This window comes from Oncorhynchus nerka, linkage group LG3, assembly GCF_034236695.1.
Source record: "Oncorhynchus nerka isolate Pitt River linkage group LG3, Oner_Uvic_2.0, whole genome shotgun sequence".
Classification (NCBI taxonomy): domain Eukaryota; kingdom Metazoa; phylum Chordata; class Actinopteri; order Salmoniformes; family Salmonidae; genus Oncorhynchus; species Oncorhynchus nerka.
In genome coordinates, this window is record NC_088398.1 from 38,562,645 (window position 1) to 38,579,349 (window position 16,705).

A 16,705-nucleotide genomic window follows, 5' to 3' on the forward strand; every position below is an offset into this window, starting at 1 on the left:
AATTCCACTCTCAGACATTTCTTTATGGCCTATTACTGTAACTTAACTATGGTGTTCTTGCAAATTGCTATTTATCTTATGGAGTCGGATAATTAATTTAATTGGTTAATTGCATAGTCTTATTACGATTAATATGTGAGGCATTTATAATAATGTCTACATATTGGGTCTTTAAATTACTATTTGTTGTGTTGCCATTTGTGGCCTTGAGCAAAGCATAAGCAACGGGTAGCTAATGCTCTTAGGCTAACCCTGTGGTGTGTCAGGGGGTTGGGTACTGCGTATACACGTTTCCATTTTACGAATGAACAAACTTAAAAGCTATTCTAAGGGACTTGAATTTTTCTTGAATAACGTTGAATAAAGTGTTATTGCAACGCTTATACAGGTAAGGTGTCATGATAGCATTATGTATACCCCTTGAAGAATATCAAGGCCAAGACAATCATCAAGGACCTCAGCCACCCGAGACACGGTCTGTTCACCCTGCTACCATTTAGAAGGCGGAGATTGTACATATGCATCACAGCTGGGCCAGAGAGTCTGATAGCTTGCCTCCACCCAATACCCTGCCCTGAACCGTAGACACTGTCACTAGCCGGCTACCACTTGGTACTATACCCTGCACCTTGGAGACTGCTGCCCTATGTACCTGGGCATTGAACACTGGTCACTTTAATAATGTTTAAATACTGTTTTACCCTCTTTATATGGTATATCTTTTATTCTAGTCATGGCTATTTATATACTGTACATATTTATATTCCGGACTCTGACATTGCTCGTTCTGATATTCCTCGTTCTGATATGTTAATTTGTTGTAATTTGTTTTACTGTTGGATTATGTGTGTATTGCTATTGTGTTGCTAGATGTTGCTGCACTGTTGGAGCTAGAAACATAAGCATTTTGCTACACGTGCGATAACGTCTGCAAAACTGAGTATGCAACCAATACACTTTGATTTGATTTCATGTAAAGTGTTAGCAATTTATTATTCTTAAAGTACCCAAAGTATGCAATCAGCTACAACACACACAAAATAATAAAATTCCATGCACCCTCAACCCACTCCCACCTTGCATGGAAGTTACCTACCTTCTGTGAATTCATTCAGAACGACAATGGTACCCTGGGCCACCCCGTTAACGTATGGTAGCAGCTGGTCACCCATGCTTGCCACTGCCCTGAAATCGGGGGCCGACAGAACAAAGCTCTTGTCTGTGGCGATAGTCTCCAGCTCGGCGGTGGCCGTGCTGCCGACCACTACGCCAAACGTGATAACGCTTGCTGCCTTAAGAGCCCGGTCACCCGCACTGAAATCGTCATTGGACGGTCCAGCACTGATAACCACCAGAGCTTGGGGCACCCCCTCCTCTGCCCTGCCCCCTGATGCCGGACTCAACAGGCTCTCAGCGACTTTCTCCAAGGCGGCTCCAAGGTTAGCCTCATTGTTGCCTGTGAACTGAATGGCCTTCACTGCATCCAGGACAGCGGCTTTGTTCTCATAGGTATTTAGAAAGAACTGAACCTCGGGGTCCGTGCTGTACAGAGCCACGGCCACCCGAATTGTGTCCCTGCCCACATCAAGGCCCTCAATGACTTTCATAGCCAAATCGCGCACACGGGGGAAGTTGGCCGCTCCAACATTCTCAGATCCGTCAATTAAGAGTACAAGGTCAGCTGACTCATGTGCTTAAAAGGGAGAGAGAGATAAAACAGGGGAAAAAATGCAATGTGAAAGCATTAAAACAGAGAAAGAGGGAGAAGGATAATGTGCTGGTACATCATTGAATGTAACATTCATGGTGAACACAATCAATCATTAAAAAACATCACAAAAGCACATTATACTGCATGTAGGCTGAACCAAGGAGTGAATACATGTTGACCTTAGGTGATAATGGTTGCAAATTAGTCTGAGGATGACCCCCCTAGCTTGCTATATAATACTCCATGAATGTATTTTTTTGCTAAATACATTGTTTATGATAATTTCCCAAAATGTTTAGGGCAGTGCGACATCAACAGAACATTACAAAATAGCTTTGAAGCACTGTACTCATTATACACTCATAATACTTATAATTTCATAATACTGTCAAAGGGGTCCGTTTCTCCTTTTTATCTGTCTTATATCAGCTTGGGTTGTGTGATAATGTGATAATGTGATAATGCACCAAAAATGACCTCCTTCAACTCCATTGAGTTCAGCTACCCCATGCAGATTAATGTTACAGACCTCAGATATACTGGGTACCAGTCATGACCCTGTGGCCCATCCTCGATGCTTAAGAGCCTCTACTGTTAATCAAGAGAATAAATAACTATTCTATAACATTTGATTGTGCATTGTGACAGGCTGTTACATGTTACTTGCTCAGTTGATATCACATTACATTTGCCCTGTCAATATTATACTGGATTAAAACTATGCTCTGCTGCAAGTCAAGGATGAGTCCAGGCCAGGTTCATTACTGTTCCAAGTGTATAATATTATGCACATATTTTACACAGTTATGAAGACAGTAACTGATAAAACATAGCCTAAACACACACAACAACAACAAAAAACAAGACACACAAGCAGTGGGTGGATGGTCAGCCATCGTTAAAAGCTGCTCTCCGTGATTTGGGAGGCCATTTGTCACTGCTCTTCATTCACTTTTTCAAAGGTCTACGCCATAAGGGCCTAATATATGGAGATTTGTTCTCAATGAGGCAAAAGCAGCTACGTGATTTCTGTAGAGCAAAGATCGCGGACTGAAGGTGTTCTAAATGTCTATGCATGTTAGATGATAGAGAGAAAAAGAGAGAGAGAGAGAGAGAGAGCGACAAAGAAAGAGATTATTGAAGTTAATACCCTGTTACTATATAATGTGAATAGATTATTGTCCGCCTGTAACAGTCTGCCACGAATGTTGAATTGTTTGAAGATCCTACTTGTAACTTTTACATAGTCAATGCTGTTGTAGCGAACTAAAATGTCAAACTAATGGTGATTTTGTCTTTACCATATAAAAAAGGCACTGGGTATTCCAAATGACTGAGATGGCCTGTTCTCAGTTCATGCACAAGCTTTAGAAATTGGTTGATCTGGCTTGTAAGAGGTATAGCAGCCACCAGTGCCATCAAAAGCCCTCTTCTGAAAAGTATTAGCAGTGTCAATCACCTGCAAACCTGGGTGGTGATCTTAAAGTATTACAGGCAAATTAAACGTGAAACAATGATGTTAATGGGTGCCGGACGGTGGAATGAGGGTCATCGTGTTAAATACCCCTTAATCGTGTTAATACAGGACTCCATCCAGATATGGCCACACATTCGCAGCTGCTTTCTTTTTTAATGATAATGTAGGCATTAGTATGGTAGTGACACAAGCCACTTGTTGGTACCCGTCACATCACGAGGCACTCCTTTGGCTTCGACAACCACAGGGGCATCCCCGGCCTGGGTCACTGCGCCGCACAAGCACACCACCACTAAATCCTGGATTACCCCCCGCAGGGCCAGGAAAGAGTCTACGCTGAACACGTGTGTGTCCTGCAGCGCACTAGCCATCTCCCTGAGTTCCCAGTCCACCGTGTCCTGCACCCCCACCGCAAACACCTTCACACGGGCCAGCCACAGTACCTGCATCTTGGGAGCGACCGTCTGTCAAGACCACCACCACATGGGTCACGCCCTCGCCTGCACGGCTGCCCGCTACCGTGTGGGTGTCACCTCCCCAGTAGGCTATGGCCCGGATGTGGGCCAGGGCCCCCAGCGGAGATGGGTACATGATCGTCTGGAACTCGGTTTTGGGCGAACCACTGTACTGGACGAGGGCAAACCGCCATCCTCATGCAGAGCTTTAACAACACTTTACAGAAACTGTCGGCCGTACTGAAAGTTCTCTTGTCCCATGATCCAGGACGAATCCACTAGAAAGTATATATCGGCAGCCAGCCCTTGTGCACAATCTTCAAAAGAAGAAACACGGTTTTGAGGACTCTCACCGAGCTGTGAAAGAGGCCAAGTCCAGTGGTATGACTGCAATCACGACCCTGTTAATGTACCATGTAAAATAGGCTATAAACTGGTGCTAAAATATTAAGGCAGTACACCTTAGCTCACCTCACCTGCCAGAAGGCTATCATAAATGAGGCGAAACTGCGAGGCCAGGGATCCAAAACATGACACAGGACTCTAAGGCTACAGTGACTCCTGAGTAGACCTCATGTTGAGCTTTTCTCATTCACACCATGAGAAAAGCTCAACATGAGGTCTACTCAGGAATCACTCTACCTTTGACCTCCTGCAGGGAACTAGACAGCTTTGAATTTGTACCCAAACGTTTCTTGTTTCAAGAAAGGGGGAACCTCAACCCATGCATATCAATCCAACTCCAGTTTAAAAGCAGTGCTCAGAAATATCATCATTGTCATTCCTCATTTTTTCTTAAATGTCTAACATTTTGGCCAATTGACTAATTTGTGCTGAAAATAACAAGAACCATCCTCAACAGCACTTGCACAGATCCACCGATTTATCCATAACCTGAATAGTCACAGTTACAAATGAGGCTTCCAGGTGCTACTAAGATCAATGGGTATGTGAAGTGATAGGTGCCTAAGACAGGGCAACACAAGTTAAACTGAGAATAGAAACCTAGCCAAGCTTACCTTCCTCTTGAGCGTCAAGTTTGGGCAGCAGTCCTGCAGAAAGTACGCCCAGAAGAGCGCACAGCGCTAACATCCGGTGTTTCCTCATCTTCTACCCAACACCAAAAGTAACACCTGCAAATGAAATAGAACAGGAAGTGTCATGGAAGGTTGGTGTTCTTTTCAGCATCACAGCAGGTAACAGTCTCTATGGCAGGTATAATTGAAAAAAAAGACATCATAGTAGGTAAAGTAATAGAAGACTTGAATGTTGCATTTTTGTGAAGTAGTCCTAAGTGTGTCAGTTTCCCTTTAACATTGCCATCATCAATGCTTTATAATCGGAGTATTAATTATTTAAGTACAATACAACACAATAATTCATCAACATCGTAAAATGAGCAAATATTTCAAAATAGAAAAACTTACAAGACTGAGTTTTTGTCATTCTGACAGGGACATTATGAAGCCTAGCGGAACCCTACATTAAGTTGTTGCTTTTGGTTGCCTCCCTGTTCCACGGTCATCACACGGTGAAAGCAAATACCTAATGTCAACAACATATTTACAGTTATGTTTTACTCTTCAACAAACCATTGGAGAAAAAAAGACCTCATACTACCATCACATGGAACTATGTGTAGAAATATGGGATCCACTGCTACCACGACGTCAGCTTGGACTAGCCAATCCTGCAAAGCTGTCTAAGAAAGGGGTTTTCAATGCATTTCTCCCTTATCCACATCAACAACAGGCACTTGCCAGCAAATACCTCCAGTTAAGGGTTCAAAACAACAGCCACACTCCGGTTAGTTTATGTCTCTCTTAGAGTGCTATCATTGGTGGCTCATTTCTGTCTGTCCAAATAAGTAGCAGCGTAGGTGATATTGAGCTCGAACTGGAGCTAGAACTTGGACTTGTAGAGCCTAATGGCATGATCAAAACCACCTATTCAAACAGCCAGTCTACATTGCTAATTATCAACTGTTGGCGAGGAGCATATTTTCCATCTTATAAAAGTTGTGTTCTTAGGATGGTTGTTGGACTGGAGAATCCAGTTTCACGGTGAGGTTTGTGTGTTCTATATTTAGTCCAGCTTCCCCTTATTGTGATGTTAAGTGTCGTCGAGGGAAATTAAAAAGTCCAGAGAAAGATCAAGCAGACAAACTTTGTTCCAATCAAATGTTCATAGGAAAGAGTGTGTGCAACAGTTGTGGATTGTTTTGCCAAAGTAAGATTAAGGCCAAACCCAGAGAGAGTTTCAAATAGACTACACAATAAAGCCTTGTTCACATTGGCAGTTTGAAGTGACTCATCCCATTTTTTTGCAAACTCAAATAGAATTTCTTATTTTTCCTGCAGTCTGAACAGCCATAAAGCATATGGAATCGGATATTCCAAGCCACAATTCAAAACATGAATATTGGTTCCTACCCTGTCATAACTCCTACCTGGCTTTTTCATCTGTTGTCATGCCAAACAACGCCAACCATAGAATTTGAATAATCATTCTATACTATGATTCCTATATCGCAAATCAAATCACAATACGATTTGTTGTCCATATCATGCAGCCCGACTAACAACCTAATAACTTTACCAGTATGTGCAAACATTTGGTGGCACAGAAATAAAGGAAAAGTGGTATCTTCTTCTGGAGAATAAGTATGATTCATATCGGCCAAATGTAGGCTATACATAAAAAAACATATATGCACATTTTATGTGTGCTCCTAACTTTTCTAAGTTAGGTGCACCAGTGCTACCAATTACATTTTTAATTTAGAGCCCCGAAAACAGTATGCCATGACTGAAGGACATACGCCAAATTGGCTGAGCTCAGGAATTTATTGGATCTCTGAAAATGTTTACAAAAAACAGTAATCAAATGCCTTGTACGCTGCTGACCAAGCTGAGATTCACAGTCTCAAACAAGTCGCACGCGCACGCACACACACGCACACACACACACACCTACACACACACACACACACACACACACACACACACACACACACACACACACACACACACACACACACACACACACACACACACACACCAGTGCAGCATCACTAGATCCCCATAAAGTAGTGGGTAACTTGCCGGAGCACTTCCCCGTTAGGGTCCCATATTAGCACCATTCACACAGAGCTGCTGTTGTAGACCCATTAATGTACAGTTCAAATGTAATAGTAAGCCTGCATAGATACTGTATGGTGGAAACCTTAGCAAACCCAATAGGTATTCTAAACTATGGAATTTCTGTTGATAATGTCATGCTGCGGACATGTCTGTGCAGAAAGAGCTAAATACAGCACCATGTGCTGACTTTGCTGTTTTCTGCATGACACAATGCCCAACCTCAGCTCTCTTTCACCGTAAACCCATATTTACAATTCCAACTGGCAACTGAGCTGTTCGGCAATGAGGAATTTTCTTGCATAGACAAATAAACGCTGTCACCAAAGGAAAGGGGACAAAAAAATACAGGCATACATGGCCCATGACTGGGAAGGTATCCACTATTAACATAATGATGAAGGTGAGTGCAGCCATATGCCCATAGTTGAGCCCCAGGGGAGTTCATTTTACGATCTAAGTGCACTCACACAGTGCTCTGGCAGCTACTCCAGCCAAATCACAGCGGAGGGCAGCTCAATGACGCACAGATTATGGTGAGGAAAGTGTGTGTGATGATATAAAGAACTATTGAAAGTTAATGGGGAAGAAGGAAAAATTGGGAAGTTACACGCTAATGGGTAAAATTCAGGTACAGTATCATGGGATCAAATGTGACATGTTTTCCTCACCCTCAGATCTATTCACATAGATAAGTAATTTAAAGAGTAACTTTCATTTTCTCGGCATAGTTATAGTGAAACACGTCAATTCTGGTCTTTATTTTGCCAGTTCGTTGCAACAGCCTGGTCTTATAGAATATATGTAATATAGTAAATGTTTTTTATTAATATTATTTTTTTAAACCTTTATTTAACTCAGCAATGTAAATCTGGGATACTCACATTTGTATGATATGTTCCGTTTGGTATGGTTACATAAGAGAGAATGTTATTCATTTATTGGTCTCAGTGTATATCTACTGAACAAAAATATGAATGCAATATGTAAAGTGTTGGTCTCATGTTTCATGAACTGAAATAAAAGATCCCAGAATTTTTCCATACGAACAAAAAGCTTATTTAAAAAAAATGTGCTGCACAAATTTGTTTTGTTCTGTTAATGAGCCTTTTTCCTTAATAATAATACATCTATCTACCTGACAGGTGTGACATATCAAGAAGCTAATTAAACAGCATGATCATTACACAGGTGCACCTTGTGCTGGGGGCAATAAAAGGTCATTCTAAAATGTACAGTTTTGTCAAACAACACAATGCCACAAATGTCTCAAGTTTTAAGGGAGCGCGCAATTGGCATGCTGACTGCAGTAATATCCACCAGAATTGTTGGCAGAGAATTTAATGTTTATTTCTCTACCATAAGCTGCCTCCATTTTAGAAAATGTTGATAGTACGTCAAACCGGCCTGACAACTGTAGACCACGTGTGAACAACACCAGCCCAGCCACTTGGAAAGATGATGAACCTGAGGAGTATTTCTGTCTGTAACGAACGCCTTTTGTGGGGAAAAAACTGTCTGGGCCTGATGGCTCCCCAGTGGATGGGTCTGACTCCCAAGTGGGTGGACGTATGCCCTCCCAGGCCCACCCATGACTGCACCCCTGCCCAGCCATGTGAAATCCATAAAATAGGGCCTAATGAATTAATTTAAATTGACTGATTTCCTTATATGAACTATAACTCAGTAAAATTGTTGAAATTGTTGTATGTTGCAATTATATTTTTGTTCGGTATAGTAAATCTAACTCTTTTTGCCCTGAGCGTTTAAACTCTACCAATTGAAATTGTGATGTAGAGGCACCCTGAGAAGCCTCTACGACATCTCAAGGGAGGGGTTCGGTATAAAATACACTCCCTTCTAGATGTCCTGGATGGTACCATCTCAAGGCTTACTATAAAAGCAGTTGACAGCGAGCCTTATTTTGTATTTTTTATTCAAGGCACACTTAACCAGAATGGCTACCACAACATTATGCAGCGATTCGACATTCAATCTGGTTGCACTCATTGGGACTATCATTTGTTTTTTAACAGGACAATGACCCAACAAACCTCGAGGCTGTGTAAGGGCTATTTGACCAAGAAGGAGAGTGATGGAGTGCTGCATCAGATGAGCTGGCCTCCACAATCACAATCACTAATAGAGATTGTTTGGGATGAGTTGGACCACAGAGTGAAGGAAAAGCAGCCAACAAGTGCTCAGCATATGTGGGAACTCCTTCAAGACTGTTGGAAAAGCATTCCTTGTGAAGCTCGATGAGAGAATGCCAGGAGTGTGCAAAGCTGTCTTCCAGGCAAAGGGTGGCTACTTTGAAGGATCTCAAATCTAAAATATATTTGGATTTGTTTAGCACTTTTTGGTTACTGCATGATTCCATATCTATTATTTCATAGTTTTTATGTCTTCACTATTATTCTACAATGTAGAAAATAGTAAAAAGAAAGAAAAACCCTGGAATGAATAGGTGTGTCCAAAAAATTTGACATATGCTTTATATACAGTGGATTGCGAAACTATTCACCCCCATTTTTCTTATTTTGTTGCCTTACAACCTGGAATTAAAATGTATTTTGGGGGGGTTGTATCATTCGATTTACACAAAATACCTACCATTTTGAGATGCAAAATATTTTTTATTGTGAAAAAACAAGACATAAGACAAAACAACTGTAAACTTGAGTGTGCATACCCCACCCCCCCACCCCCCAAAGTCAATACTTTGTAGAGCCACCTTTTGCAGCATTTACAGCTGCAAGTCTCTTGGGATATGTCTCTATAAGTTTGGCACATCTAGCCGCTGGAATTTTTGCCATTTCTTCAAAGCAAAACTGCTCCAGCTCCTTCAAGTTGGATGGGTTCTGCTGGTGTACAACAAACTTTAAGTCATACCACAGATTCTTAATTGGATTGAGGTCTGGGCTTTGACTGGGCCATTCCAAGACATTTAAATGTTTCCCTTTAAACCACTCGATTGTTGCTTTAGCAGTATGCTTAGGGTCATTGTCCTGCTGGAAGATGAACCTTCGTCCCAGTCTCAAATCTCTGGAAGACTGAAACAAGTTTCCCTCAAGAATTTCCCTGTATTTATCGCCATCCATCATTCCTTCAATTCTGACCAGTTTCCCAGTCCTTGCTGATGAAAAACATCCCCACATTGAAGCATGGTGGTGGCAGAATCATGCTGTGGGGATGTTTTTCATCAGCAGGGACTGGTATTCTCAGGGTGAGTGGAGGTGGGTTTGTGCCAGAACTAGCATTTTCCTTGATGTCCAAAAAGCTCAATTTTAGTCTCATCTGACCAGAGTACCTTCTTCCATATGTTTGGGGAGTCTCCCACATGCCTTTTGGCAAACACCAAACGTGTTAGCTTATTTTTTTATTTTCAAGGAATACTTGTCCCTCCCCACATTTTGACAACTGAATGGGAACTTGCCTGCCTGCACGTCCATTTGATCGATGCCAAGTACATTTGATTTACTGTACAACTAAGAAATATGCTAACTGTAACAGTCATTCAAGTCCAGCGAAACTAGTAAGCGAAGTGATTCACGTTTCTTGCTAGCTAACCAAATGACACCTGCATCTCTAGCTGTAGCCACAGAAAAACGATATGGGGGGAAAAAGTCAGCCAGAAGCTAAAAAGCTAAAAATCCTCCCAGAAGCTAGCTAGCTAACATTAGCCTCTGTGTTTTTAGCTTGCTAAATAAGTGGCTACACATATAGATAAGCTAGCCTATTACTTAGCGACGTTATGACTGACTTGTGATAATTGCCATTGCTAGTTTGATTGTTTTGACATTCCCAGTCTTGGTTACATTCTTCCAGTTTTGTCCAAAATATTGCGTAATTGAAACTGAAACACTGCATCCCAAATGGCTGTAAGAAGCAAACAATGTTCCAGGCCAGCTGTGAGGTACACCCTGATAGCAATATTAGTTGGACTACAAAGAAATGTATTGGTGATTGACAGTGCATTCGTATTCGTATTCAGTATTCAGACCCCTTGACTTTTTCCACATTTTGTTATGTTACAGCCTTATTCCAAAACAGATTTTTTTAAATTTCATCAATCTACACACAATACCCCAAAATGACAAAGCAAAAACAGGATTTTAGATTGTTTTTTGCAAATGTAGATATTTTTTAAAACTGAAATATCACATTTACATAAGTATTCAGACCCTTTATTCAGTACTTTGTTGAAGCACCTTTGGCAGCGATATTAGCCTTGAGTCTTGGCACACCTGTATTTGGGGAGTTACTTCCATTCTTCTCTGCAGATCCTTTCAAGCTCTCTCAGGTTGGATAGGAAGCGTCACTGCACAGCTATTTTCAGGTCTCTCCATAGATGTTCGATTGGGTTCAAGTTCGGGCTCTGGCTGGGCCACTCATGGACATTCAGAGACTTGTCCCGAAGCCACTTCTGCATGGTTTTCGATGTATGCTTAGGGTCATTGTCCTATTGGAAGGTGAATCTTCACCCCAGTCTGAGGTCCTGAGTGCTTTGGAGCAGGTTTTCATCAAGGATCTTCCTGTATGCTACGTTCATCTTTCCTTGATCCTGACTAGTCTCCCAGTCCCCACAGCATGATGCAGCCACCACCATGCTTCACCATAGGGAAGGTGCCAGGTTTTCTCCAGATGTGGTGCTTGGCATTCAGGCCAAAGAGTTCAATCTTTCATCAGACCAGAGAATATTGTTTCTCATAGTCTGAGAGTACTTCAGGTTACTTTTGTCAAACTGTCATGTGCCTTTTACTGAGGAGTGACTTCCGTCTGACCACTTTATCATTAGGCCTGATTGGTGGAGTGCTGCATAGATGGTTGTCCTTCTGGAAGGTTCTCCCATCTCCACAGAGGAACTCTGGAGCTGAACTACTTGAACTACTTGACCCATATATATTCAAATAATGCATTAAATCTCATTGAATGCGATGTATTCACTTAGGCATCATCTCTCTGACGGTCATCTCTAGGCGTTTATATTGTAACACATATCTTCCCCCTCATTGTCACAGTCGTCCTCCTCTTCATCTGAAGATGAGAGGCGAGAAGGATCGGAGGACCAAAATGCGGCGTGGTTTGTGTTCATCTTGATATTTAATAAAGAAAACACTGAACACTGAAACACACTATACAAAAACAATAAACGAAATAACGACCGTGAAGCTAATGAGAACTGTGCTGACACAAGCAATCAACATAGACAATCACCCACAAACAAACAGTGAAACCCAGGCTACCTAAGTATGATTCTCAATCAGAGACAACTAATGACACCTGCCTCTGATTAAGAACCACACTAGGCCGAAACATACAAATCCCAAAATCATAGAAAAACAAACATAGGCTGCCAACCCCAACTCACGCCCTGACCATACTAAATACTAAACAAGACAACGGAAATAAAGGTCAGAACGTGACACCCAATTTGAATACAATGTATTAACTTAAGTATCATGTCTGTGATGCCTATCTGTAGGTTTCAAGATTGTGACACTGATCTTCCCCATTAAATGCAATGTATTCACATGAACTTCATGTTTCTTGAATAATATATTTTTGCAAACATATCAGATTGACGCTTTTCAATGATATCATGTTGGCCGACACTAAACAGATCCAATAAACAAAGACATTAAACACACAAACCCCATGCTCTCTTCCAGTGTGCAAACATCTGTGTGCATAGCATACCCACAAATGATGCTGTAACGTAGGGTTCACACATTAGCACTACACCAGCACTTCCCCAAACATTATCTTGCTGTATAGAACCTACAACTCTAAGAGGGAGCCCTGTCTTTCATCAAGCCTCTCTGCTACAATGAGTCACGAGGTGTACTCTGCTTGCACAACAGAAAACTAAGAGATGAAAAGTTTCAGATAGAAATTCAAGGTCTAGAATTTATATTGCTATTTCCCCTATGAAATGTCTTCTTGTGTATTCCATTTCTCAATGTTACCCTCAACTGTGCCAACTAAGAACACTTGAGGTGCGCTCAGTTTGGCTTGAACATTTTTTACGTTGCAGAACGGTTTGTACTGAACAACACATTTTTCCAATACGTTCTTCTATGTTCTTAAACAGTCTGTGGTGTGTTTGCACCTGTTTGGTGGGTATGGCAAGGTGTAGCTTGTTGCAATGAGTGACATATTTAAAGGACAGTGGCCTTGCTGGCAGCATTCCCCAACCTATAACTCCCCGTCCCCTCCCCATTTTTTCAACCGGTCATTCAGTACAACACCGTTACCATTCAATTGAACGTTCCAGAACATAAAAGGTACTGAACACAGCCCTGATGTCTGTCCTCTGAATTAACCAATCTTAGGGCCATATTGGGCCACACTGGCCAAAACGCCCCTCCCACCGCCTGGAAGAATATGATAGGATCAATGATAAAGGTTAAAGAGGACAGGTGGACAGGCAGACAGGCAAATTTCACGCAGCTCATCCCTGTTAGCCTGTCTGACAGCAACAGTCCTAATGCTTCAGGCTGGCTGCATTGTAAGTAGGTGATAATCACCAAAAAGGTTGATGTTCTTCGCACATTGTCAAAATCTGGGCCCTTATTCACAAAACGTCTCAGAGTAGGAGAGCTGATCTAGAACCAGTCATGCCTTTTAGAGAGCATCCTAGATCAACACTTTTACTCTGAGTTTTTTTTGTGAATACGAGGCCTGTCATATGGCCTCTCAAGATTTTGTGATGACTGCAAGGCTTTATGAATTAAATGTTACAATGTAACTCCTTTCTACAGCACATTACCTATTTTTTCATTGGAATACATGTTATCATCTAATTGGTATTTTATTAGGATCCCCATTAGCTGTTGCAAAAGCAGCAACTACTTTTCCTGGGATCTACACAAAACATGACACAATTCAGAACATAATATTACAATTTTTTTACTCCTCAGTGGTGCAGCGGTCTAAGGCACTCCATCTCAGAGCTTGAGGCGCCACTACAGACACCCTGGTTCGATTCTAGGCTGTATCACAACCGGCCGTGATTGGGAGTCCCATAGGGCATCGCACAATTGCCATGGTATGGCATCTCATAAATGTGAGCATGCAAGACCATAATCATAGTTTTCTTCTGACATGTTACCTTTAAGCTCATAAATATCAGACACAAAGTGTTTGAAGGCAGAGTGATACCTATACTTAGAGGGCGAGAGGAGTGGAAGAGTTAGAGGTGAGACATAGTTACAGTGGGGGGGAAGTAGGAGTTTGGCTGGTGTAGGCCTTCACTGTAAATAAGAATTTGTTATTAACTAACTTGCCTAGATAAATAAAGGTTACATTTAAAATAAATTAGACAAGAACAGCTCAAGTACAGAACTGCATCAATTTTAAAATGGCACACGTAGCCTGGAACAACAATCTATAGTTCATCTAGACATTCATCATTCAAAAGAGTAATGGCATCAGTTGAAGTGAATCATGAAGTCGTGAAACTTGGCGCAAATGTTCATTCTGAAATAAATTACCTTGGGGACAACTCTTTCAGGTGGGCCTTATAAAATGACCGCAAAACCCCCCAAAGGTCTATGTGCTGCAGTGTCTAAAAAACAGTGACTTTGCTGGAGAGCATAGAGCAATAAAGCTTAGCTAGGCTGATTCACAAAACAACTCCTTCACTGCGAATTTTCCTAATGGTGCTCTGCTGGTGTCTTATGATAAGAGCTTCCCTAAAAGCCTGGCTGTGGGAGTACAACTGTGATGGGAGTACATTTTCTGGAGTGAAATGGTAAAGATTGAGCACACACAAAAATACTCATGTATAATTTCACTCTTGAGGGTGAGGGTAAAGGTTAATGATGCACACCTGGTTTTCCCTGACTCTGGATTTCATATTGAAGAACCAAACTCCCACAGTCCATCTGGCCGGGGGTGTGGAAAACGCTCCCTCGTCACACTTTCCACTCTCCCATTCACTCCAGAGGGTGTGGTTTATAGCTGAGACCGAGCTGAAAACATCGCTACACTCAACCACCACCGATTGGTGGTGCTCAAACGCCAATGTAGGGACACACTTAGCACGCTGGAATCATAAGTCTATGTCGAGCCATTTCTATCACTCAGGAACATATTTATTTCAACAAACAGCTTTTGGGGGCCACTTATATTATGCTAAAAGCCCAAATGCTAAAAAGACAACATGCGCATTAACATCAACAATTAAGGAACAAGTGACTCTGGGACACATTGACATGAGCTTCTTGAAGAACACACATTTCAGTCCATGCTGCTGTTTTGATGTGCCTGTAGAAAAGGTTAAGCCTTAAATGAAATCACAGGTGTCAAACGCTTTCCTCGGCGGGCCGGGCGGCTGCAGGTTTTTGCTTCTCCCTTGAACTTGATGTATTACTTAAGGTCACTAATTAGTAAGGAACTCCCCATACCTGTTTGTCTAATTGAAAAGAAAAACCTGCAGACACTAGGGCCTCCATAGAATGAGTTTGACCCCCCTGCCATAAATGAATGCTTATCGGAATTAATACAAAAACCTGTGCACCACATGTCTGTGGAGGAGAGCGCGGCTGCACCACTTTGTGGAATGCAGTACCTTACATGTTCACGACTCTGGTCAGATAAATTATCTTCACTTGGAACTCACTTTGATGCTGGCAGAGTTTCCACAGTGAGCAAACTACCCTCACATCCCAACTAATTTAAAACAAGCACTCAATGCAGAGTTGCAGAGATGTATTTTAGATGCAGAAGTGCAGCTTTTTCTGATCCAGTAAAGATAGAGAGAAGACACACGTCTTGTCATGTCTTTGTACTGCTCTCCACATGTCCTGTGGCATTGCATCGCTAAAGCACTCCTACTTCCCCCCCACTGTAACTATGTCTCACCTCTAACTCTTCCACTCCTCTCGCCCTCTAAGTATAGGTATCACTCTGCCTTCAAACACTTGGTGTCTGATATTTATGAGCTTAAAGGTAACATGTCAGAAGAAAACTATGATTATGGTCTTGCATGCTCACATTTATGAGATGCCATACCATGGCCAGTTTCAGACACGCACAAGTCAAATTTAATGCTTGAAAATATGCAAAGAAATGAGAACAAAAATAACATATCAAGTGTTCTTGATCCATTGTGCAAAAACTAGGAAAAACATGCTCTCACCAGTAAACAACAACTCCCAACTTTCACTACTTTCGAAAAGTCACTTTTAAGTTTAACACTTACCCTGAGCTGAACTATCTTTATTCGACAGTCTTTGGTAAAACAAATTCTGCAAAATGACAAAGGCCTTTAGGTCATTATCCTCCAGGTATTTCCCCTCTGTGCAGCTGGCTTCTCCAGCTCCTCCCGAAGGAAGGCAGATGAGCGAGGTGGAGATGGGGATGATTGCAGAGGATCCGCTGTTATTGGGAACAATGGCACACAATGAAACGAAGCACTCAGAGACAGACTGCCACCCTCTCGATCGCTCTGCAGAGGATCTGTGGCTCTGACTAAGGCTGAGACGGGACAAACTCCCAAGCTTCTGGAGCACTGCCACTCCTCTTTTCCTCCTCCCACGTTCTCCAAAGAGGGGAAACAGGGAAATATTGGGGGGGGGGGGGGTCTTAAATGAAAACCAGATGCACAGCCCTGTTTGGTCTGGATGGAAGCAGTGGGGAATATGATGTCACAAACTTGGAGTGAGATTCTCTTCTCACCTCCCTCCTTCCGCTTCTTCCTCCGTCTCTAAAGGACCCTTATTGGATAATCTGGCTATTCAGAGATCTGGATATTTGTTAGGTAAAAACAACAACACATAAACAGCGTGAGAAAAGTACCTTTTAAAACAGTCCGAGAGAGTTTAACACTTACCCTGAGCTGAACTATCTTTATTCCACAGTCTTTATTCCATCACTCTTTACTCTGTTTTTGTTTGCGATGTCACAGTTGAGTAAA

The 16,705-nt window shown here is 42.0% G+C and overlaps 1 protein-coding gene across 4 annotated transcripts in view; it reads right to left on the reverse strand.

Moving 5' to 3' along the window:
• Nucleotides 1–16,092, reverse strand: part of LOC115107642 (collagen alpha-3(VI) chain-like) — a 110,168-nt gene extending 94,076 nt beyond the window's left edge. For 2 of the 4 annotated variants that reach the window (XM_065011660.1, XM_029631135.2), the window contains exons 1-3: nt 15,992–16,092; nt 4,663–4,776; nt 1,097–1,693 (exon numbers count right to left, since the gene is read on the reverse strand). In XM_065011660.1, the coding sequence (XP_064867732.1) occupies nt 1,097–1,693; nt 4,663–4,750 (685 nt within the window). In that variant the 5' untranslated portion in view covers nt 4,751–4,776; nt 15,992–16,092. Of the gene's footprint in view, nt 1–1,096; nt 1,694–4,662; nt 4,777–15,991 lie in introns of those variants that run through there. The other 2 variants (XM_029631118.2, XM_029631127.2) reach the window with 2 other exon arrangements.
• Nucleotides 16,093–16,705: the final 613 nt, after the last annotated feature.